This window comes from Lutra lutra, chromosome 6 (genome assembly GCF_902655055.1).
Source record: "Lutra lutra chromosome 6, mLutLut1.2, whole genome shotgun sequence".
NCBI classification, from domain to species: domain Eukaryota; kingdom Metazoa; phylum Chordata; class Mammalia; order Carnivora; family Mustelidae; genus Lutra; species Lutra lutra.
Genome location: NC_062283.1, coordinates 63493768 through 63515984, shown reverse-complemented (window position 1 = coordinate 63515984; position 22217 = coordinate 63493768). Strand labels below are relative to the sequence as shown.

General features: G+C 53.9%; 1 protein-coding gene and 1 long non-coding RNA gene across 4 annotated transcripts; one reads left to right on the top strand and one right to left on the bottom strand.

Moving 5' to 3' along the window:
• The first annotated feature begins 103 nt into the window (after nucleotides 1-103).
• GUCA1ANB (GUCA1A neighbor) lies at nucleotides 104-18439 on the top strand. Of its 3 annotated transcripts, XM_047734370.1 has the most exons (4): nucleotides 104-195; nucleotides 11675-11969; nucleotides 17178-17234; nucleotides 17412-18439. In XM_047734370.1, exons 1-4 carry the CDS (start codon nucleotides 106-108, stop codon nucleotides 17468-17470), a joined length of 501 nt encoding a protein of 166 aa, XP_047590326.1. In that variant the 5' UTR covers nucleotides 104-105; the 3' UTR covers nucleotides 17471-18439. The 3 variants fall into 3 exon arrangements, with proteins under 3 accessions (XP_047590326.1, XP_047590327.1, XP_047590328.1); XM_047734371.1 differs by lacking the exon at nucleotides 104-195 and having other exon boundaries at nucleotides 11845-11969; nucleotides 17178-18425; XM_047734372.1 differs by lacking the exons at nucleotides 104-195; nucleotides 11675-11969 and adding an exon at nucleotides 16374-16450 and having other exon boundaries at nucleotides 17177-18430.
• On the bottom strand, nucleotides 1955-11762 carry LOC125102817 (uncharacterized). Its single transcript, XR_007128201.1, has 3 exons — nucleotides 11661-11762; nucleotides 2867-2963; nucleotides 1955-2505 (listed from the first exon to the last, which is right to left on the bottom strand). It is a non-coding gene; the product is annotated as an uncharacterized LOC125102817 (long non-coding RNA).
• Nucleotides 18440-22217: the final 3778 nt, after the last annotated feature.

The window sequence follows — 22217 nt, the reverse complement described above, 5'->3', positions numbered from 1 at the left end:
CTGCCGCCGGCCGCGCGGCACCGGGGGAAGGACCTTCCCTCCCCCGGCCGTGCCCTGCCCCGGACCCAAGTCCGCACCGGTTTCCCCCGGGGCCCCTAAAAGGGCATGCCCCCCGCCCGGCTCCCCGCCCGCGCGCACCCGCGACAGGTGCTGCGGGCGCCGCCGCTCGCCTGCAAATGCGAGCTACCTGGACAGGTAAGAGGCTGCCGCCGAGCCCCGGCCCCGCCCCGCCGCCACCGCCAGGGCCGCCCCGCCGCCCGACTCCCCCGGCTGCATTCCTGCCCGCCTCCTCCGACAACAGGCCATTGTTGGCACGGCCGGGTGGGCTGGGGACCTCGCCCAGCCCACGCCCAGCCTGGAAGACGAGCCGCCGGCCTCCCCGCGGTCCCCTCCTGGCCCTCCTCCTCCTCCACCCCTCTTCTCCCAGGGCGAGGGAGGAGGCGGGCCAGCTCCGTACTCCCGAGGAGGTTCACGACCAGGTCAGAAGGCGCGCTTTGGGCCCCACACTGAGGCAATGGCTGGCCCAAGCGGGCACGTTGCGAGTCTTCCAAGATGTGGGCTGTGAGCCTTCAGTGGATTCTAAGGAAGTGCCCATGCCGAAAAAAAGATAAAAGAGGGAAGCAGTAAAGGAGTATCCCTAGCTGATGACAGAGGTGGAAAATAGCTACAGTGACCCAGCTCCAAAGAGAATGCAGGACGCCTGAATCTTGGCATTTTTTGTACAACAAATTCTCTTTCCTTTTCTGTGAAGTGAAGTGAATATAATTTGTGGAAACTCAAGGTGGGTTAAGTAAATGTAGTGTTGAAAAACTCAGGGTGGGTTGAGCCCACTTAGGGTTCAGTTGCATCTCCCAGGAGAGGAGCTGTGGCCCCTTAAGATACCCGGGAGAACAGTCCTGGCTGGGGTGGGCGGTGGCTGCTGCCCTAGCGGGGAGTCCTGGGAGTTGGTTGATGACTGGGAGACCGAGTGCAAGGTGCTGAGAGTAGGGGACTGGCAGGCCAAGGGGTTGGACTTCCACGCTTCCTGGCAGTGGGCATGGATGTGTGGGTGGGGTGACCAGTCCCAGACAGTCCCTGTATTTCCCCTGAGTGCCTCCAGACGGTTGTATTTGTCCAAGTCTTTGTACCAGAGGGGGTTCCCCCTAAACTATTCATTCTAAAAAACTTGGAAGACTCGTAAAATGACCACCTGTACACCTTCCTCCTGGATTGTCAATGTGTCACCACATTCGCATGCATGCCCTCTCTACACACACACACACACACACACACACACACACACACACACCCCTTTATTTTTTCATTTTCATTGCTGTAGGTGGAAACTTGCAGATACCCTGGCCCATCCCCCCATGCATACTTCAATATCCAATGCCTAAGAGTCAGGACTTCTTCTAAGTGACCGCAGTAGCTACCACACTGAAGTATTAAAAATTTTCCAGTTATCCCTCAAATATCATTTTTGTTTATGTTTTTTTTTTCCCCAATCCACAGTCCAGTCAAGAGCCACACATTGCATTTGCTTATCATATGCCTTTAAGCTCTGATTTAGTACCACCCTTGCTTTTGTTTTTCATGACAGTGGCTTTTTTTCTTTTAAGATTTTATTTATTTATTTATTTGACAGTGAGAGACACAGCGAGAGAGGGAACACAAGCAGGGGGAGCGCCGAGCAGGGAGCCTGATGCGGGGCCGGGGCTGGATACCAGGACTCCCGGGACCATGACCTGAGCTGAAGGCAGTCATGTAACAACTGAGCCACCCAGGTGCCCCTATAGTGTCATTTTTTTTATTTTGAGAGAGAGAGAGATCACAAGTAGGCAGGGAGGCAGGCAGAGAGAGAGGGGGAAGCAGGCTGAGCAGAGTGCCAGTGCGGGGCTCGATCCCAGGACCCTGGGATCATGACCTGAGCCAAAGGCAGAGGCTTTAACCCACTGGCCACCCAGGTGCCCCATACAGTGGCATTTTTTAAAAGTCCTCTTTACTTGCTCCAGGTTAAGAGACAGGATGAGTTGGGTTTTGGGGGCTTGTGGCTATGAGGTCATTGTCTTCCCAGCAGGAGGGAAGAGACTGAGGAACAGATGGGCTTAGGTTGGGGATGGGGCAGGAGCTTCTTTAGAAACTCTCATGTTACCCAAATGTTTTTGGTTGGAGACATGCCTGGGGTCAACCCTGTCTCACCCCAGCCACTCCATGGCACTCCTGAAACCCACTGCTGTTCATTCAAGGAGCAGTTATGGAAGCTCTCCCAACTGCCTAGTTCTGGGTTGAGGGTTTCGGGTTATGCAGGAATATAAGAGCACTATAGAGGCCTTATTTCTACCATGGAGGATCTTGGGGTCTCATCAGGGAGATGAGGTGTACATGATCTGAGGTGGTAGACCATGATGACTAAGTAGAACAGGGATTGCTGTCACTCATACACACAGCAGGAATTCAGAGGAAGGGAAGTCAGCACAGGCTGGAGAAGTCCAGGAAGGCTTCTTAGAAGACTTGAGACTTGAGCTGGCCCGTGAAAGATGACAAGGATGTTAACAGGAAAGGGAAGGACACACATACCCACATGCGCACACACGCATACCAACCATCCCTCCATCCTCCTGTCTCCGCAGCATGGTTCCTCCCATCGTCCACACGGGGAGGGCACAAGGAAAACCCAGATGCCCCATGCTGCCCTGGACATCATGATAAACTGCCTGAGGGCTCTAGACACTCAGGCTTGAGATAGAGGCTTCTTTCTTGGAGACCTTGGAGCCATGAAGCTCTCCCAGCTCGGGTAGCTCCTGGGCTCTTCTGCCCTGAACCAGCAGCCCCAGCAGAGCCGAAAGGGAGAGGCTCCCTTCATATGCCGTGCTCCACTACAGACCTAGTGTTCTAGAGAACTGCTCTGTGCCAGCTGTGGGCTGTGAAGGATCCGGACTGGTCAAAGACATGGCATCAAAGTTCAGGTTGCTTTAGTCTATCTGGGGAGGCAGAAAGAGACAGGTGGAGAGATGAAGAGGGGAAGTTAATGAGGAGGAGACTAAGGGGACAGAGGTTCAGAGCAGCTCCAGTGGGGGTGGGGGCTGGAGCATCTGGGGAGGGCATGCAGGAGGCGTGAGGGACGCGGCAGGAGCGCATTGTGGTGGGGGCTGGGAACTGGGGGGGTGAGAGCCAGGTCACGGCAAGGTTGGCCAGGATATCACGGGCTTCAAAAGACCAGTTGGTAAGATGGGAAACAACCCAAATTGTCCATCTGGAGATGACTGGTTAAGTAAATTATGGCACGTTCACACAGTGCAACTCTAGAGGTGTGAGTCAGCCGACTGTGTCCAGTTATCTCTCAGATAAACTGATAAACTGTTGACAAAACGGTGTGTGTCGTTTGCTACTATTTGGGGCGAGATAAGTATGATCTTATTTGTTTGTATGGGCACAGAAAAACTTTGGAGAGACCTTACAAGAAACTAATAGAAGTGGTTACTGGAGGGTGGATATGGGGGGAACTGGGCAGATGGGGGGAGAGAAGTGGAAGGGAGAACTTTGACCAAGTACATTTTTATACTTTTTCATTTTCCAACCATGTAAATGTATTTGCTGTTCAAAATTAAAGAAAAAAGTGTGTCAACTATACTTCAATTAAAAATAAAGAATAGGGTGCCTGGGTGGCTCATTTGGTTAAGCATCTGCCTTTGGTTCGGGTCGTGATCCCAGGGTCCTGTGTCGGGCTCCCTGCTCAGTAGGGAATCTGCTTCTCCCTTTCCCTCTGCCCCGTCCCCAGCTTGTGCTCTCCATCACTCACTCTCTCCCCCAAAGAAATAAATAAAATCTTTAAAAAAAAAAAAAAAAGAAGAATAAAAAAAATTAAAGAAAAATAAGTAGGCACCTGGGTGGCTCAGTGGGTTAAGTCTCTGCCTTTGGCTCAGGTCATGATCTCGGGGTCCTGGGTCCGAGCCCCACATAGGGCTCTCTGCTCAGCAGGGAGCCTGCTTCCCCCCTCTCTGCCTGCTGCTCTGCCTGCTTGTGATCCATCTCTCTCTGTCAAATAAATAAATAAATTCTTTAAAAAAAAAACCTAAAAAAAGAAAAAAATAAGTAGGCAGGAGAGTCTAGAAGTATGGTCTATGAACCAGCAGCATCAGTATCACCTGGAAACTTACTAGAACTGGAGAATCTCCTGGAACTGGAGAAACCCCATCCCAGACATTGGGCAACCACTCTTGGGCCTCAGTTTGTTTGTCTGTCAAACAGGCTATTAATTTAAGGTTGTTATGAGATGCAGTGAGCTGATGGGTTAAGGCACCCAGCAGAGGATGTAGGTTTTAACAAGTTTCCTGGGTGACTCAGGAGCATGTTAAGGTTTGAGGAGCTCTGGCCTAGAATCTGGGGTTACCAGGAGCAGGCACTGGTGACTGGTAACAGCTGTGGGGTTTGGTTTGTTTGTTTGTTTGTTTGTTTAGATTTTTTATTTATTTATTTGTCAGAGAGAGAGAGGGAGAGAGAGCAAGCACAGGCAGACAGAATGGCAGGCAGAGGCAGAGGGAGAAGCAGGCTCCCTGACGAGCAAGGAGCCCGATGTGGGACTCGATCCCAGGACTCTGGGATCATGACCTGAGCCGAAGGCAGCTGCTTAACCAACTGAGCCACCCAGGCATCCCTGTTTGTTTGTTTTTTAAAGATTTTATTTATTTGACAGACAGAGATCACAAGTAGGCAGAGAGGCAGGCAGGGAGAGGAGGAAGCAGGCTCCCCGATGAGCAGAGAGCCCGATGCGGGGCTCGATCCCAGGACCGTGGGATCATGACCTGAGCCAAAGGCAGAGGCTTTAACCCACTGAGCCACCCAGGTGCCCCTATTTTGTTTGTTTTTTAAGTAATCTCAACACCGAACCTGGGGCTCAAACTCACGACCCCGAGATCAAGAGTCGTCCACTCCACTGACTGAGCCAGTCAGTCTCCCCTATAGCTGTGTTTTGAGGATGGTCATCTAGCAGCAGGATTGGGGGGTGATGGGAAGAAGGAATTGGAGGCTAAGGGGTGAAGGGGAGCTGCTCAATTGCTCAGTAAATTGGTTAGTTATTTAGTAAAGCAGGAGAGGAGTGGGGGCAGGACCTAGATTACCGGTGGTAGAAACAGAGCAAAGTTGTTAGTCTGTGGGACATTTCTTAGGAAGAAAGGGATGTCTTGATGGACTGTTTGCGTATAGGGGAAGTGAAAAATGCAGTGAGCTGGTATCCTCATTTTTTTAAAAAAAGATTTTATTTATTTGAGATAGAGAACAATCGTGAGCAGGGAGAAGGGCATAAGGGGAGGAGAAGCAGGCTCTCACTGAGCAGGGAGCCCGATGCAGGGCTCGATCTCAGGACCCCAGGATTGTGGCCTGAGCCGAAGACAGACGCCTAACTGACTGAGCCACCCTGGTGCCCCTGCTTTCCTCATCTGTAGCGTGGGTGTAATAGTGCCCCTCATAGTGTTGTCAGGAAGACACAGTAAGATTGTGGGTGTGCAATGCCAGCACAGGGCCTGGTGCCCACGGGTGCTCCCCAAGTGTTTGTTCATTTCTCTGGGGTGTTTCGTCCGTGAAAGGAGGAAGAGAGGGAATCGGTGTGATCTTGAACACCAGAAGGTCGCCAGGCTGCAGGGTCTGAATGTCAGAGTTCTTTTTGCTGTTTCCCCCACCATGTCACCCGGACTGCCGTCCCACATTGGCAGGGGCTGGTGGGGGCAGCCTGCGGAAGGCCTGGGTTCAACGATGGGCACTCCGTCTCCACCAGTTCGACCCTGGTGGCCTGGACAGCTTTGGAGGCCGAATCCCCTGGGGCAGGGTCACGCTCTGTGCCCTGTGATGCTGCAGCAGGGCTCCCCTTCCAGCTCATAACAACACCTCAACCTGCTCCCCCAGTAAAAGAAACAGCCAAATAACAGGCTGTCCTCGAAACAGCCAAAGCCCAATCCTGTAATTAAATTTTGGCTCCGCAATGACTTAGGAACCTCCGAGAGCCGACTTCCTGGCCACTTCTGGACTGTGGGGTGAGATTGGGGCGCAGAAGCTGTAGTCTTCTCAGAGAGCCAGCCAGGACTCTGTCTGGCTTTCCCTCCATGCAACAAAGCCAAGCACTCCTGGCTGGGAGAACACACTCCGTGTGGGGCAAGTGCAGGGTGAGTGGTGCTGAGGTCCCCTGCACTCCCATCCGGGTGTCTGCAAAGGGCAAAGGTCAGCACTCCCAACTCCTCCATGCTACTGAGCTACAGATCCTCTGGTCCAGCCTCCTGCTTCGGGCTGGAGACACCTTATACCAGACCAGCTCCTGAAGCTGTTTCCTTACGTCTGCAGGGGTAGGTAGGCTCCAGAGCCTTGACCTCAGCATTCCTCTGGGCTGGACACGTGCCAAGAGATGAGGTCAGGCTTAGATGAAGGCCAGCGGGGGTGGACACCCACCTCCTGAGAGGAGGCTCAGAGAATGTCGTTACCCGGTTCCCCGAGAGTGTGGAGATCCAAGTCCAGCCCTGGGTGGTTGGGGGAGCTGTGGTATGTTGCTGGGTGCTGGGGAGACACTCGTTTTCCTTGGTAACCATGGGCTCTGCCGAGAGGACCATGCCATGGTGGGAAGGATCCATGCTGGGGAATAGGTTTGAATCCTGACTCAGCTGTTTGGCCAGAGTGTGGCCACAGCCAGCTCCCATCTCTCTGAGTGTCAGTTTGCTCAAATGGAAAAGGGGCTATTAATGTCAAGTTATTATGAGGTTCAACAAGATAGTGGGTTCAGGTATCTGGGAGACTGACTTACGGTAGGTCCTTAGCACCTGCGCATTCCTGCCCCCGTTCCCTTCCCTGACTCTGGGCACAGAGGGGCTACCCAGAGAGCAGCAAAGACCGACCAGAGGCCCTGTCAGGCTGGAAGAGGGCAGTCACAATTCAACCAAAGAAGCTTAAGAAGGAAAATTCCACTGGAGCCCAGGAGGCAGGGTGCGGCAGGTGTCTACAAGATCACCTTGAAGGCCAGGCTAAAACATCCCATTGTAAAACACACCCCACGATCTGAAATAACACGTGTGTGTGCACATGTTAAAAAAAAAAAAAAAAAAAAAGGTTGCTAAGTACAAAAAGCAAATAACAAAAATTCCATGTAGATTGTGACCATAGATATAAAAAGTGAATTTGTAAATGGCTAAGGATTAGAAGGGAGCAGAGCCATGGAGAAAGTTCAGCTGGAATCCCAGGACTACATGTGGGGGTTTTTGTTTTGTTTTGTTTTTACTTTTTAGTACTGTGCTCTGCTGGTAGGTCATTTGTTTTAACTGAAAAGTCCATAGATAATAAAGAACATAATTTAATATGGAAAGCATTTTCCTTTAAAGAGTCCTTCAGCAGAGAACCCAGAGATGCCCATTCTAGAGCCACTTCTGCCACTAACCTCCTGTGAGACCATGCAGCTAGCCTGAGCCTCAGTCTCTCTGTCTGTACAATGGGAGGGTGGGATCCAGCACTCAGGTGTGGTTTCACATCCGGTTAAAACGCTCTTTGGCGGGGCGCCTGGGTGGCTCAGTGGGTTAAGCCGCTGCCTTCAGCTCAGGTCATGATCCCAGGTCCTGGGTTCAAGGTCAAATAAATAAATAAAATCTTAAAAAAAAAAAAAAACGCTCTTTGGCTGACAGAGTTGGGACAGGAGAACAAATAAGGCTGTCTGGCACCTTCCGTGTGAAGAGATTACTCTGGCTCTGAGGAAAGAGTGAGAAATGGGATGTAGCAGGCATTTCCTGGGCACACCAGGACCTACGCCCGGGCTGCAGGAGCTTCAGACATTCCAGATCAGTCCATACCTCCAGGAATCAGCCACACAGTTTTTTCGGGCTCTGCAGACCAACCCTGGAGCTGGGACTTTGAACCCTGGGTGCATTTCTCTGGGAGCCCACCTGGGTCCAGCTTACCTCCAGCTCTCCCTAAGGTCTGGAGGGAACAGCCACTGAGCCTCCCTTCTGTGTCAGGCACGGGGGCCAAGTGGATTGCATTTGTTAACCCACCACCATCATCAATGCCACAGGGGACAGGACAATACACTCATTTTATGGATGGAGAAAAGACCTTAAGTGATGTTTCCTCCTAGTCTATGGCTAATCAATTCTGCTCTTAGGACTATGCCCCAGAATAACCCCCCCAGGTCCACAGAGGCCCAAGGATGGGATAGTATTGTGGTGTTGTCTGTTGGGATGGGGAGTGAAGGCCCCTGGGGGTCCTGGGGTGGGGAGCAGAGACATAAAATGTGGTGGATGCCCTGAGTGGGCTACTTCTCCATGGGAACCAGATGCTGGATCTTAAAAACACTAGGGAGCGGGGCGCCTGGGTGGCTCAGTGGGTTAAAGCCTCTGCCTTCAGCTCAGGTCGTGATCTCAGGGTCCTGGGATCGAGCCCCACATCAGGCTCTCTACACAGCAGGGAGCCTGCTTCCCCCTCTCTCTCTGCCTGCTTCTCTGCCTACTTGTGATCTCTCTCTTTCTCTGTTGAATAAATAAATAAAATCTTAAAAAAAAAAAACAAAAACCTCTGCCTTCGGCTCAGGTCATGATCTCAGGGTCCTGGGATGGAGCCCCGCGTGGGGCTCTCTGCTCAGCGGGGAGCCTGCTTTTGTTCCTCTCCCTCTCCCTGTCTCTCTGCCTACTTGTGATCCGTCTGTCAAATAAATAAATAAAATCTTTAAAACAAAACAAAACAAAAACCAAAACAACAACAACGAAAAAACACTAGGGAGCCGTCCAAGTAAACAGAACGAGATCAAAAACACACCATGCCACTTAGGTAAATGAAAATGACCCGCACGCAAAACAATAATACATATATTTTGTAAGAAATCTATGAACGAGAAGATGCTCATTAAGTGCATTAGAACAGTTGCCTCTGACTGGGGCGGGCGGGGAACGTGGTTGGAGACTAGAGATGAAGGGGGAAAATTTATGCGAGAGAGGAGGCCTCCAAAGACCAGGGAAGATAAGGCCCCATGAATAAGGTGTATGAATAACTCAGCCCTCCATACTTGAAGTCCAACAAAGGGAAAACAAGGAAGGATCAGAGAGGTTAAGTAATTTGCCCAAATCACACAGCAGGCAAGGAGGGGTGGAAGGAACAGCCGAACAACCAGGCCTACGTAGAGCAAGATGCTGGGAGGACACTTCGGCAGCGGGGAGGTGGGGGTGGGGGGTGGGGGTGGCAAGGTGTGTGGGTGCTGGGCGAGATTCCTGTGCTCCAGGTAACTGTGGCCTTCACCAACTCCAGCTCTCCCCATCCTTCTCAAGTGCCCACCGAGGAGGATACAGGTCAGTCCTTACTCTCCAGCAACTTTGATGATGAATAAAACGAGACGACTCTTGGAGTGTGGCAGAGAAGTCAGAGAAGGGTGGTCTTCAGGCGGCAAGAGTGAATCGGTGTGGTCTGGGGTTTAGAAATAGTAACAGGATAACTGCCGGTACCTACCGCACAGCGGGCAGGGCTCTAAGCTCATGGTGCGGGGGGAGGGGCACAAAAGCTTCCAGGTGGATTCCATTATTAGCCTCACTTTGCAGGTTAGGGATTGAGGCAGAGACAGGTTAAGTGATTTAGGCAAGTCACGTAGCTGAGAAGTAGCAGTGCTGGGATTTGAACCCAGGCAGAGTGGGTCCGGGGGCTGCAATTTTTTTTTTCTAAGATTTATTTATTTGAGGGGCGCCTGGGTGGCTCAGTGGGTTAAGCCTTTGCCTTCGGCTCAGGTCATGATCTCAGGGTCCCGGGATAGAGCCCCACATCTTGATCTCTGCTCAGCAGGGAGCTTGCTTCCCCCTCTTTCTCTGCCTGCTGCTCTGCCTACTTGTGATCTCTCTCTCTCTCAAATAAATTAAAAAAAATATGTAAAAAAAAGATTTATTTATTTGCGAGAGGAGGGGCAGAGGGAGAAGGAGAGAAGCAGACTCCGCCCTGAGCACGGAGCCCGATCCGGGGCTCAATCTCATCACCCTGAGATCATGACCTGAGCAGAAACCAAGAGTTGGATGGTTAACTGACTGTGCCATCCAGGTGCCCCATGATCTCAACCATTCTGTGATTGACAAATGAAATAAGATAGATGTGACTTGATGGGCCAGACCTTCCTACAGGAGGTCTCTCCCCCAATCTGCCCCACTTGGAGGTTCCCACCAAGAGGGTGGCACAGCCTGGGGCGGAGACACTCCTGGGGCAGGGTCCAGGCCTATGGTCAGTTGTGGGAGGGGAGTCCTTATTTGAAGTCTTCAGGATGAGATTCAATCTCCCTTCCTTCAAATGTCCAGGATGGAGAGATCAGACATCCTCATTGTGCACATATAGAAACAGAGGCCCAGAGAGGCCATGGGACTCGTTTCAGGTCGCCAGGCACCCAGCCCAGTGCCTCCCCATTGGGCTGAGACAAGACGTAGGGTGTGTTACACTGTGGTGCCCTGCTCCCTTGAGAGAACCCCTGCCTGCCTCCTGGGCTCCTTCCTGACAGCTCCTTCAGGCCCTGGGCCAGGAGCCAGGCCACTTTCCCCACCATCAAGAATACCATGTTCCCACCTTCCCTCCCTCTCTCAAGCAAGCTACCATTGCCCCAGAGCCTTGGAAAACCCTGATCAGAGGCTCCGTGAGGGTAAGCCTCTCCTCCCTGCCCACCTTTCAGAAATTAGGGGTCATTACCATCAGGGTGTGAGATCTGAGCAGGACACATGCCATCAACACCCCAGCTCCCGATCTGCCACAGGGCCCCAAAGTCCACCCCATAACCGACAGTCAGTGCTGACACAGTACCAGGAAGGAAACGAGTGCTGGGCCCAGCCCAAGCCAGCGTGGCAGAAGGCAGGAAGTCACTGGCTTGTTCGATCTCCCTCTCCTCTGGCCCCAGGGAGAAGCCCAGTTTCCTTCCTATGTGTGAGATTTCTGACACATTCCTAGAAGGTGCCTACCGAGTCTGGCGTTGGGAGGGCCTGGTTTTCGAAGACGGGGACGGGATGGCCCATTCAGCCGCCTACCCATCAATCCAGTTACCTGCCTACCCACAATAATAGCTCACAGATACTGAGTGCTTACTCTGTGCCAAGCATCGTCCTGAGTGCTCTGCCCAGCTCTAATCGGCAGAGACCTATAGTCTTCCCACTTTCCAGATGAACAAACGGACAGCTAGTAAAATGTTAGAGCCAGTTTCAAGCTCAAGGAGTCTGACTCTTGCATCTGCTATCCCATCCTCTGCAGCACAACTGTCCCCCCCATCTAGCCATTTACTGACCACCTGTCTATCCATTCACCCACGGCCACCCCGCCCAGCCACCTGTCTATGGAACAGCATATGCAAAGGCTTGAAGTGGGAAAAGCAGGGCATGTTTAGAAATTAGCTTCTGCATAGAGTGAGGGGAAACATAGCTCAGATCATGGGCATCTGCCCAGCAGTCATCTATCTATCTCCTGCCCACCCACTCTCCCATTCCTCTGTCCATGCGTCCATCCACCCTTTCCTCTCTCCCTCCAGCCATCATCTCGGTAATTTGGAAGGCAGAGAGATGGGGAGACAGAAAGGGAAGGGAGAGCTGGCTGGGGACATTTCCTCCCTGCCAGTAATTTCTTATGACCTGTTGGGGGTCTGGGGGGAAACATAAGGATTTCTGGAAGTACTTGAATAACCAGGAGAATTTCTTCCCCTCTCTACTCACCCCACTACCCACAGGTCACAGGTCCTGAGAGATTGTGGGAAGACGGCACTGCAGAGTGGATCAGTGTCAAGGTGAAAAGACACTTCCAGGCCTTGAGACTCCAGCCCCTGGCCCGGCCCCTGTGTCTCCTTGGGAAGACAGAAGGAATTGTGCTGTCAAAGAGGCATCACAATATCCCTGCCTACGCAACGGCCAGCCCTCCACCCCACATCCCCAGTATTTCCCAAGAGTTCCTGGGAGACTCTGGAGCCCCCAACCACCAGAAATTCATTTCACCAACAAGAAAGGCCCCAGTCAACGATGTACCAGGTGGGATGACAAAACAGGGCTGCATCAAGGCAGTCCAAGGGCTTTAAGTCTGATTGACTGGAAAGCGTATGAAGGCCCTAGCCTGGCCACCCTCGTGGCTGGGAGCTGGGGGCCTCCTATGTAACAGATAGCAATGATAGCTGAAGTTTACTGAGTGCTCATGAGGTCTAGGCACTTTATGGCGAATGTCCCATGAAATCCTCACGGTAACCCTATGAGGTAGATACTTCCGTTGTTCCCACTTTATAGGTGGGAAGACTGAAGTATGGTGTATTATAAATTCCCGAAAGATCGGCCACCTAGCGTTAGTGGTGAAGCGGGAATTTGCACCCCAAGCCACCATGCTAGACAGCCTCATGAGGAAGCTAAGGCCCAGACTGGGCCTTCTCATCCTCTCCCTTCCCAGCTCCTCTGCCCCACCACAGACCAACACGCTCCAGCAAAGAGGAGCGTGTTCGAAACCTACGGGTACCTGCGGGAGGGGGCTGCCCATAATTACTATTTGCATTATGTTCCCACGGTTCCCACCCCCACTGCTCCCCCATGGCATGCTGGTGAAAGAGAGAGCCTTATTATCCTCATTTTGCCGACAAGGCAACGGAAGCTCCAGGAGCTTCTGAGACTCGCCCAAGGTTGTCTGACCTGTAGGGGCAGAGTGAGGGCCTGAGCTCAGACCTTCACACTCCAGAGCCCAGGCACATTCCACAGCACCAGGTGCCCTGGGAGGCCTGACCAGCTGCCTCACCCAGTGCCATTTGCATTTCAAGAGGGCACCAGGATTCCCCCCCCCACGCCCCAAGAGTGAGCTGCTCGTGGTAGAAGGTCAGGGTCAGTGGGCCTGAAGTATTGGAAAGGGCAGTGTCTTCCCAGACCTGCGGAAATACCCCATATGAGGTCTTTGGGCCCTACTCAGAAAGCCCCACTTTTTTTTTTTTAAGATTTTATTTATTTATTTGTCAGAGAGAGCACAAGCATGGGGAGCCTCAGGCAGAGGGAGAAGCAGGTTTCCCCGCTGAGCAGGGAGCCTGATGCAGGACTCGATCCCACATGACCTGAGCCGGAGGCAGAGGCTTAATGGACTGAGCCACCCAGGCGTCCCAAGGAAGCCCCACTCTTGATTCTCTTCCCTACTGTAAATCCTGGTAAAAGGGACAGACACACAGATATGGGTGTCTACAAGGCCTTGGTAGCTCTGCCTGGGGCGGGGGGTGGTGGGACTCATGGAGGGAGAGATCTATTCAGGGTCCTTCTTTAGTCTCTGGCTGGAAATGGCAAATAAAAATAGGGTAGTGAGGGGCGCCTGGGTGGCTCAGTGGGTTAAGCCTCTGCCTTGGGCTCGGGTCATGATCTCGGGGTCCTGGGATCGAGCTCCACATGGGGCTCTCTGCTTGGCAGGGAGCCTGCTTCCCCCTCTCTGCATTTCTGCCTACTTGTGACCTCTCTCTGTCAAATAAATAAATAAAAATCTTAAAAAAAAAATAGGATAGTGAGAGGGAAGGGACTGGTGAGACCCTCTACTTGACTTCTAGACTTCCTTGCCCCCTGGCATGGGAGGCTTAAGTGCGGGCTGAGGAAGCAGGTGGGTAGATAGGGGTCTTCCTCAAAGCTCTAAGGCAGGTTCTCAGCCTTGGCGCTGCTGACACTGTGTGCAGAGGATTCTGTGTTGGGGGGCTGTCCTGGCTCTGTAGGATATTTACCGGCATCCCTGGCCTCTCCCCACTGGATGCTGGGATCATCCCGATCGTGACAAGCAAAAATGTCTCCGGGCATTGCTAAGTGGTTTCCTGGAGAGAAAAACAGCCCTGGTTGTGAACCACTCCTCTGAAGTCACACACACAGGTATCCTCCCCCCACCCCCCATCCCCACCCAGTGCACTTGACAGAAGAACCCGAGAGGGGAGGAGATGATTAAATGAAACCAGATGGTAACCCGGAAAGTATGCATTCAGGCCCCACCCTCCCCAAGAGCAGGCAAGTGCTGGGCCCTAGGCTGGTGATGGGGTGTTCTCAGCCCTCTGAGGTTAGTCACCTGGAACCTGGCTGGGCCCTTGGAGGGCGCAGGGCAAGGCTGGGCTGCCTGGGCTTCTTCTCCCTCCTTCCCCCTCTTTTTCTCCCTCCTCCTCCCCTTGCCCCTCCTCCCTGGTGTCTTCTCTTCCTCCTCCCTTTCCTCTTCTTCCTTGCCTTGCAGGGACTGTCGCTCTGCCCCAGTTTCTGTGAGGGCCTCATCCCTGGATGTGCTGAAGGCTCTGGGTGCCCCCACTCCAGGGCCCCAAAGTTTGCTGTAGCAGCCACTGAGTCATAGCTGACAGGTGGACCAAGGGCAGGAGCCCCCCCACACCCCAGGCAGGGCCTGGGCAGGGCCAGAGGCAGGGTGGGGGTGGGGTGGGAGCATTCCAGCCCTGGTTCCGGCACTAAGTAGTCTCCACTGTGGGACTTCTGCAGGTCCCCATTAGCAAAACTGTCGCCCTTCCCTCCGTGGGTCTCTGGTCAGAACCCCCCCCAGCCATTCTGAAAGCACATGCCCCTGTCACTCCTGACAAGCCTCCTGAGCCTGAGGAGCAGGGACCAGATGGCCAAGACCGAAGGCTGGCGGGTGCTGCAGGTCCTCATCTCCACGGCAGTGGGCTGAGCCCTTCTGCAATGTCAAGGGGACTGGAACCCCACATCCTCAGAAGCATACTTCCTACACTGAACTTCCTGCGTGTCCAGCACTGCCCCACAACAAAGAATTGTCAGTGCCCAGGTTCCGTGGTGCTAAGGGTAGGACGCCCCGCACTACAGGGCTTCGTGAGTGTGTTTCCATTTTTGTTATTTGCACACTCGGAGTCTGGCCTATAAGAGGAGTCATTTTGAATGAGTGATTGCGTGAGGCAAATAAGGCTGCAGCCTCAGCTGTGCTAAGCGAGGGTAATGCCAAAAGCCGGCATTCACAGCCCTGCAGCCTTCCTGCCCACTGGGGAGGTCTGGCTGCCCTTGCCCTCAGCGGCAACCCTGCTGCCCTTGACGGAACGTGGGTAGACCCCCATGCCCCTCCCCCTGCAGCGGACATAGTAGGCATGGTGGGACATAGCGTGTGGACCGCAGGGTCAGGCAGGCCTGGGTTCAGTCACTGGCCCCCTGCCCCTAGATGGACAATGACACTCCTTACTACAGTTTGCTGAACTATAAATAGGACTAAGTAACAATATCTTCCTTAAAGGGTACTGGGAGGATTAGAAGAGATAATCCACATAAAGGGTTCGATGCTGTGCTCGCAGCAGGTGGGGAAGAGTGATTGTTGATTACGGGCGTCAGAGCCCATTTTCGGTGTTGCCCCTCTGCTTGCCCCTCTGCTGCTGAGTCCAGAAGAGTGTGGGAAGGCTGCTGAATACTTGGTCGCCCCTCTCTCCAGCTCAGCTGTGTGCCAGCCCTGGGATAAGCCCCAGCGACACAAAGGCGACTAGGATGCGGTCCTGAACACTGCGAGCGGTTCACGAGCCATTGGAACACTGGCAGGAGCCTGGAAGGACTGGGATCTGGGGTTAGGAGGAGGCCAGCACAGCAGCCAGGGCAGCAAGAGGTCCCAAAGCATTCAGGGCCCTTGCAGACAGACTCAGAATTAGCTCCTCCTTAAAATGTGCACTGACCTCCTCCTAGTCCCAGCCAAACAAATCACCACACCCCAAGAGGAGGGCCTGAAGGCACAGAGGAGGATGAAATCAGGGCAGGAGCTGCAGTGCCAGAGGCTTCCTGGAGGAAGTGTCAAGAGGGCTGCTAGCCTGGAAGGAGAGGAAGGATTTTGAAAGGCAAAGCTGACAACACACACATTCCTGGGTAGGGACTTTTAGCACCAAAACCTGCTTGGGAGGAAGGCCCTGAGCAGATGTGAGTTGGGCAAGTAGTTTGTAAATTAAATGCAAAAGAGCGTACATCATCTCTCGAGTACAGGGATTTCCTCTGGAAGATGGCAGTGCTCTGTAGCTGGGGGTTCCCTCCCAGGGCCCCGGGGGCTGTGAGGCCGGGCAGAGTGGAAGTGGGTTCCCCTCGCCACTGTGTCCTGGAGGAGCGGGACAGAGCCAGCCCGACACACAGGCATCTCGTCCTCTGGGTTGTGCTGTCATGTCTGTGAAGGTCCCCAGTACAACGGGCATCCAGTACCTGGGAGATAGTGTGGGGTCAGAGGTGAACCGAACACTTGAGTGTCACGAGAGTGGCAACGGAGAAGTAAATAAATGGCACTAGACCTGATGGGCATGGCCCTGGGGGCCTCCTGGAGGAATAGACCTCCATACCCCATCAGCCAAGAGTGGTGATTATGGAGAGCCACGTTGACACCTCGTAACAATGAGAGGCGTTCTAAAATAGAACGGGTGGACTGGTTGGAATGGGGACTGCCCCTCGCTAGAACCCAGTTCAATTGGACCAACATTTATTGAGTGCTCACTAAATGCCTTGTTCTGGAGTGAAAGAAGGAAGAGGATCTGGGAGGCTGTTATGTCAAGATAAGGGCGAGGGAGCACTGCCCTTAAGGAGCTCACAGCTGGAAGGGAAAGAGAATCTCCCTGACTGATGGGGGGCCGGGGGCATGCTGGGCTGGGGGAAGCACCCGAGCAAATGCCCAGGGGCTTTGAAGGACCAGGTGCCACCAGGGGTGATGGGCAGGAGGTCTGGCAAGAGCACAGGTGATGGGAACCCCATCCTTAATGTCCTTGCCTTCAGGGCTGGAAGTACAGAGCAAAAGATGCTTTGAGGAGGAGAGCTACACAAGTTGGCCATTGATATGGAAAGATTCATTTGGTGTGATTGTGAAGCCCAGGCTGAGAGGTCTGAGATGGGCTGTAGGGAGTAACCCTGCAGGAGGATGGAAGCCTGGCGGGAGTAGTGGCAGAGGAGGGCTAGATGAGAACCATGTGGAGGACATTGACGGCTGTACATGAGGGAGAGGGGTGAGGGGTCACCTTGGCTTCTGGTCTCTGAGCTGGCAGAGGCCTCTGAGAAGTAGGCTGGGGTCTGCACAAGCCAGGGACAGGTCAGGGGGCCCTGAAGGCCACCCCCTTACCTGGAGCTGTCTGGCTCCATGGCCAGCAGAGCTGTCAGCCAGAACCAGGCTGGCTCTAGAAGCTTCTGACTGGTGGCACCTTGCCTCTCATCCCACCCTTGGCCGAGGCAGTGGAAGCCCCGGTGTCTGATGCCTCAGCTCTCCTCTTCTTTCCTCCCTCCCCCTCCCAGGACTCAAAGAAACCCTCCTTACCCAGCCAGGAGCCGAAGACACCATCGGGCAAAAAGGTGAAGTCTCCACGCCCTCCCCTGTCCTGGTCATGGAAGCAGGACCGCGAGCAGACGCTGGCGGCGGCTTACGTGCCAGTGGTGGTAGACCCGAGGGGGCAGAACCTGGACAAGCTCAGGTTCAACTTCTACACCTCCCAGTACTCCAATTCCCTGAACCCCTTCTACACCTTGCAGAAGCCTACCTGTGGCTACCTGTACCGAAGGGACACCGACCACACCCGCAAGCCCTTTGACGTGCCTCCTGCCAAACTGGCCTTGTGGCGCTCCTAGGCCCCCACCAGGCAGCAGCCCCCGCCTGCACCTTTCCCTCCGCAATCCTGGGTCCCAGGCAGGGGGGATGGGCTGCCTGTTCCAGGAGGAATGGACTGAGTCTGGGCTAGGAAAGCGGCGCCATGCCGAGTGTCAAGGATGACAAAGGGAGGTCCCTGTTCTTGCAGCAATTAAAGTTGGTCCTTCCTTTCCCCAGCATCTGAATGAGTGGCTGCGGGTGGGTAAACCGAGGCCATAAGGTTGTTGTACAACAGGTCAAGTCCAGAGGTGCCTGAACACTTGGAAGGACTTGATTCGCATCCCCCTCTCCTCAAGAGTGGCTTCCACACCCCTCCAGAGCCTGAGTCCAGGTCAAAGCTGAGGCTGGCCACACCCTCCCCGTAGTCGAAGCTTGGCAACCCCCTCCAGAGTCAACAAAGAGAAAAGTCAGCTGACTGCGAGCCACTGGAAAATGGGGAAGCCATGCAGGGCAAAACCCAGTCTCTGGGGAGGCCTCCTCTGCAGCCCGAGTCTTAGACCAAACCAGCCCTTCTGCAGTTCGTTGCTGGGCGGATGGATTTCCCATTTGTTTGTTTCCCCTCTGGTCCCGAAGAGCTGACCCTGAGGTTAGTCGGGCTCACAGGCCATGTTTCCTGAGGAAGAGCGATGAAGGCAGAGGGCGCTTGACCCCGTGCAGTCCTGAGGGCATCCCTGGCCGCTCTGGGACCCAGCGGTATTCTGGAATCAGCTCAGATGGGCCTGAGGGGGCGGACTGCGGGCCTCTCCTCCCGAGTCCACAGCTGGTGACTCCGTGTTGGTGACTGCTGAGACCAGCAAACACCTGCACATTGGGGTTTTTCCTTTCCAGAGAGCCAGTTGTAAAGTGTCGGCCAGCACGTCACTGGGTGAGCCCAGCAGACTTCATCCTCTATAGAGGTCACCGCTCATTCTGGGGGGCGGGTACTGGTGTACCCAGCGGAGCACCCTTCTGCAGTGGAAGAGAGTGGGGCCGGTGTGGGATGGAGGGACAGGATTCTGGAGACCCAGACACGCCACCAAGGCATTGGCCAGGGCTCCCTGGTTGCCTTTCTCTGAAAAGAAGAGGGTGGGAAGGGAAGAAGGAGCCCCCCTAAAGGTACCTCACAGGACCGAGTCCAGGGTTTTCTGTTTGTCTGCAGTAGGCTCTCTCTCAAAAGCCAGAGGCTTTCCTTCAGTGCCTGGTGATCCTTGGCTGGAAGAGGGCCCTTTGGCCTCTGGACCAGGTCGCTACTGCCCGATTGTCAGTGTCGGAGTTGCTGGCATGAAAAGGAGCTGGGGGTCTCTTTGTGTGCGGATTCTCCTTTAACTCCCAGTTTCTAGAGCGACCTTTCGCTCTTCTCCAGCCGCTTGGTCCAGAGCCCCAGAATAAGCGACAGCTGGGGGTGGGGGAAGGAGGCCCAGACATGTCCGTCCTGCTGCCTTGCAGAGCCATCTGGGGACCTTTCCACCTGTCCCCCTTTTCCTGCCCCTGCCTGTCCTAACCCCAGCTTCCAGGGCACCTTCTGCACCCACACCTGAGCCCGCAGGCTTCTGAGGCAGGCACAGGCACCGCGTCCGGACCATTGACCTGCCCTGTCAAAGTGTTTGAGTTTCGACTTTCTGCCCTGAGACAGTTACCCCTTGTCCATCTGCCTTCTGTTGTCCAGAATTTTACTAGAACCTCTTACGTGCTGTCTTCTTCTCTTTGTCTCTGTGGGTTGGTAGGTTTAAAACCATTATTGCCTTTTTTGTTGGAATGGAGATACATTCAAGTGTTCAGCCTAGGTATAAAGAAAAGTCAAACATCCACTCCATCATCCAACAGACCCTTGCTGAACACCCGAAGGCTGGGTCCTTAGGCTGCAGAAATGTCTGAGAACCGTCTCTGCACCCCCAAAACCTGAGACCCGGGTGGGCTGAAGTGGGGATGGGGGTGGGGGCCCAGCATTTTCCCTTCCCCAACGGACTAATGCCCTTGCCTCTCCCCTGGAGAATGGTCTCCCCCTTGAGGTTCACCTTGGTAGGGCAGCCTTCCAAGGGACTTTTTAAAGAAGCTGACCCAGGTCCCACGTGGGTGTGGGCGGGATCAGTCCAGAAGGCAAAGACCCAGTGCTTAGGGCTCTGATCTGTTTCTGTGGGGGTGGAGAGTGGCTGCCAGGCAGCCTTGGAGGGGGATGGTTAGGCCTGGGATGGCTGCCCCTCCCATCTCTTCCCAGCTAGGCTTCTCCCTGGAATGGCTCAGCTAAGTGGGTCTTCTCACGTGGCTCTTGGCATCCGTCCCAGGAGGGATTCCTGAAGTCATGAAGCAGCCTGGGGAAGCCCCCAGGCCTCTGTCTGACGTGCCCACCACAGCGGGTGTGCACTTGGCCCCTCCATACCTCTCTGTGTGTTCACCTCTTCCTGGAGGCCTTGGTATGGACCCCAGCCCTCCTGACCTGGCATCCGTGTCTGGGGGAAGAATGGAGAGCGGGACTGAGAGAAGCCACAGAAAGGGGAGAAGCTGGGCTCTGGGCTGGGGAAGTCGGCGGAGTCATTCCCACCCAGAGTCTGAGAGAAAGGATGGGGGCCCCACATGCAAAAGTCCTGAGACCCCTTGTCACTAGAATTGTCCCTGCAGATGGGCCACGGAGAAGCTGCTGGAGTCGGGGCTGGAGGGCTCCTCTACATCCTACCCCCCACCCCCACACCGGGCTTTCCTCAGAGATTTAAAGGCTTGGGCTAAGACCGTGATAGTGAGGGGATAATTTTGGTGCCACCACTTGGAATTTCTGTGAACCTCAGAATGATTTTTCTGTCCCCAGTTCCTCTTGGGTCAGGTGGAAATAATCCCACCCCACAGGGCCATTGTAAGCCTCTTCCTCGAGTTTAGTTCGGTGCCCTGAACACAGGAGACACTGGATGGAGGCTCCGTCCTGCTCCAGCCTTCTTGAATTCTTCCTTTAATCAAGCATGCGTGCGTTCACAACATTTTACTGTGCTCAGGCCCCTGTCGGTCAGGCGTTACCCTTAGAAAGATAACTTTCTGAGTTTCTGAGTCAGAGTGTTTAAGGAGGGGAGTATTTGCAGAGAAGGGGGCATCGCTGAAGGACAGGTGACACGCCCAGAGAGTGGCCACAGAGGGCAGCCCATCTTGCTTCCAAGCCTGAGTGGTAAAGGGAGGTGGCTTTACCACAGGAGCCCAGGGAGACTGTTCCTAGGAGCTGTGGTTGAAGATAGAGAAACCAGTCAAACCACCACTCTCCTACTACCAGCCGGTCTCCTTCCACAGCTTCCCAGGCATGAACTGCCAGGAGCCAGAGGGCAGGGGAGCCCGAGTGAATGAGTCTGCAGGGGTCAGCCTCCGGGAGCTCAGAACACACAGAGAAAGCTGAAGAATGAGTGGGGAGGGGGCCAACGGGACAACCAGCAACACGACCATGTGGAATTCAGGTACTAGGTCCGGAGCAGTGGCCTCTGCCCCGAGTTCCTGAGGACAGGCTGACAATACACAGCTGCTTATAATCCAAGAAATAAATGAACATTATATATGTTATAGAAGTGTAGACATTGTCATAGATGTGAAGGTGACCCCCATGACTTCCATCTCCTGCTCTTTCTGCCTTGCCACAGTCGTCCTGCTTTGGCAGGGGGGAGACCCATGACTCGCAGCTCACCCACAGAATGTGCCAAAGGTAATGGGATGGCATCGACTTGAGTAGCTACCCTACGTAAGCTTCCCCTGTAGCAGATTGGAGAGAGAGTGTCCTTGCTGCTTTATGAAATAAGGAGCCACAATGGGGAGCCCATGGAACAAGGAACCTTGGACAGCTTCTAGAAATTGCAGGCAGCCTCTAGGATCCGAGAGTGGCCTCCAGACAATATCTAGCACGAAGCCGGAGCCCTCAGTCCAAGAGCCAGGAAATGAATTCTCCCAAGCACATGAATGAGGGGGAAGTGGATTCTTCCCCAGTCAAGCCTCCAGACGCAGACACAGCCCAGATGACACCTTGATCCCAGCCCTTCGAGACATGGGACAGAGGACCCAAGGAAACTATGCCCGGACTCCTGGCCCCCAGCAACCGTGGGATAATGTGTAGAGTTAGCAGCCACTGACTTTGTGGTAATGTTGAAGCAGCGTAGAAAGCCAACATAACACATAAGCAAAGAGTGGGCTGAGGCGAGAAAAACAAATTCCGCGGAGATTCACAGAGGAGGGTGTGTTTGTGCTCACACAGGAAGGGTGGGGGGACGATGTGAATAGGGAGTGGTGGAAAGATGATTGTCCCCCTCATTCCTGAGCCCTTCACCCCAAACCCCAAAGCTGAGAGGACTCCAAGGACAAGGATACCAGCCTGGGCCCCCAGAATTCACTGGAGGAGTGTCCCCCCACCAACCCTGGCCTAGGGCGCCCTGTGTTCATCACTTTGGGCAGAGGAGAGGCAAAGCAGTCCTATTCAGTTTCTTTTTCTAAAACAGCTCTCATCTCTTCTTATGAGTAATATGAGTTCGTTATAAACCACTTAAAAATATGGATAATTTTTATTAATTATTTATTTTTAAAAAATATTTTATTTATTTGACAGAGAGAGGCACAGGGAGAGAGGGAACACAAGCAGGGGCAGAGGGAGAGGAAGAAGCAGGCTCCCTGCTGGGCAGGGAGCCCGATACAGGGCTCAGTCCTAGGACCCTGGGATCATGACCTAAGCGGAAGCATAGGCTTAACGACTGAGCCAC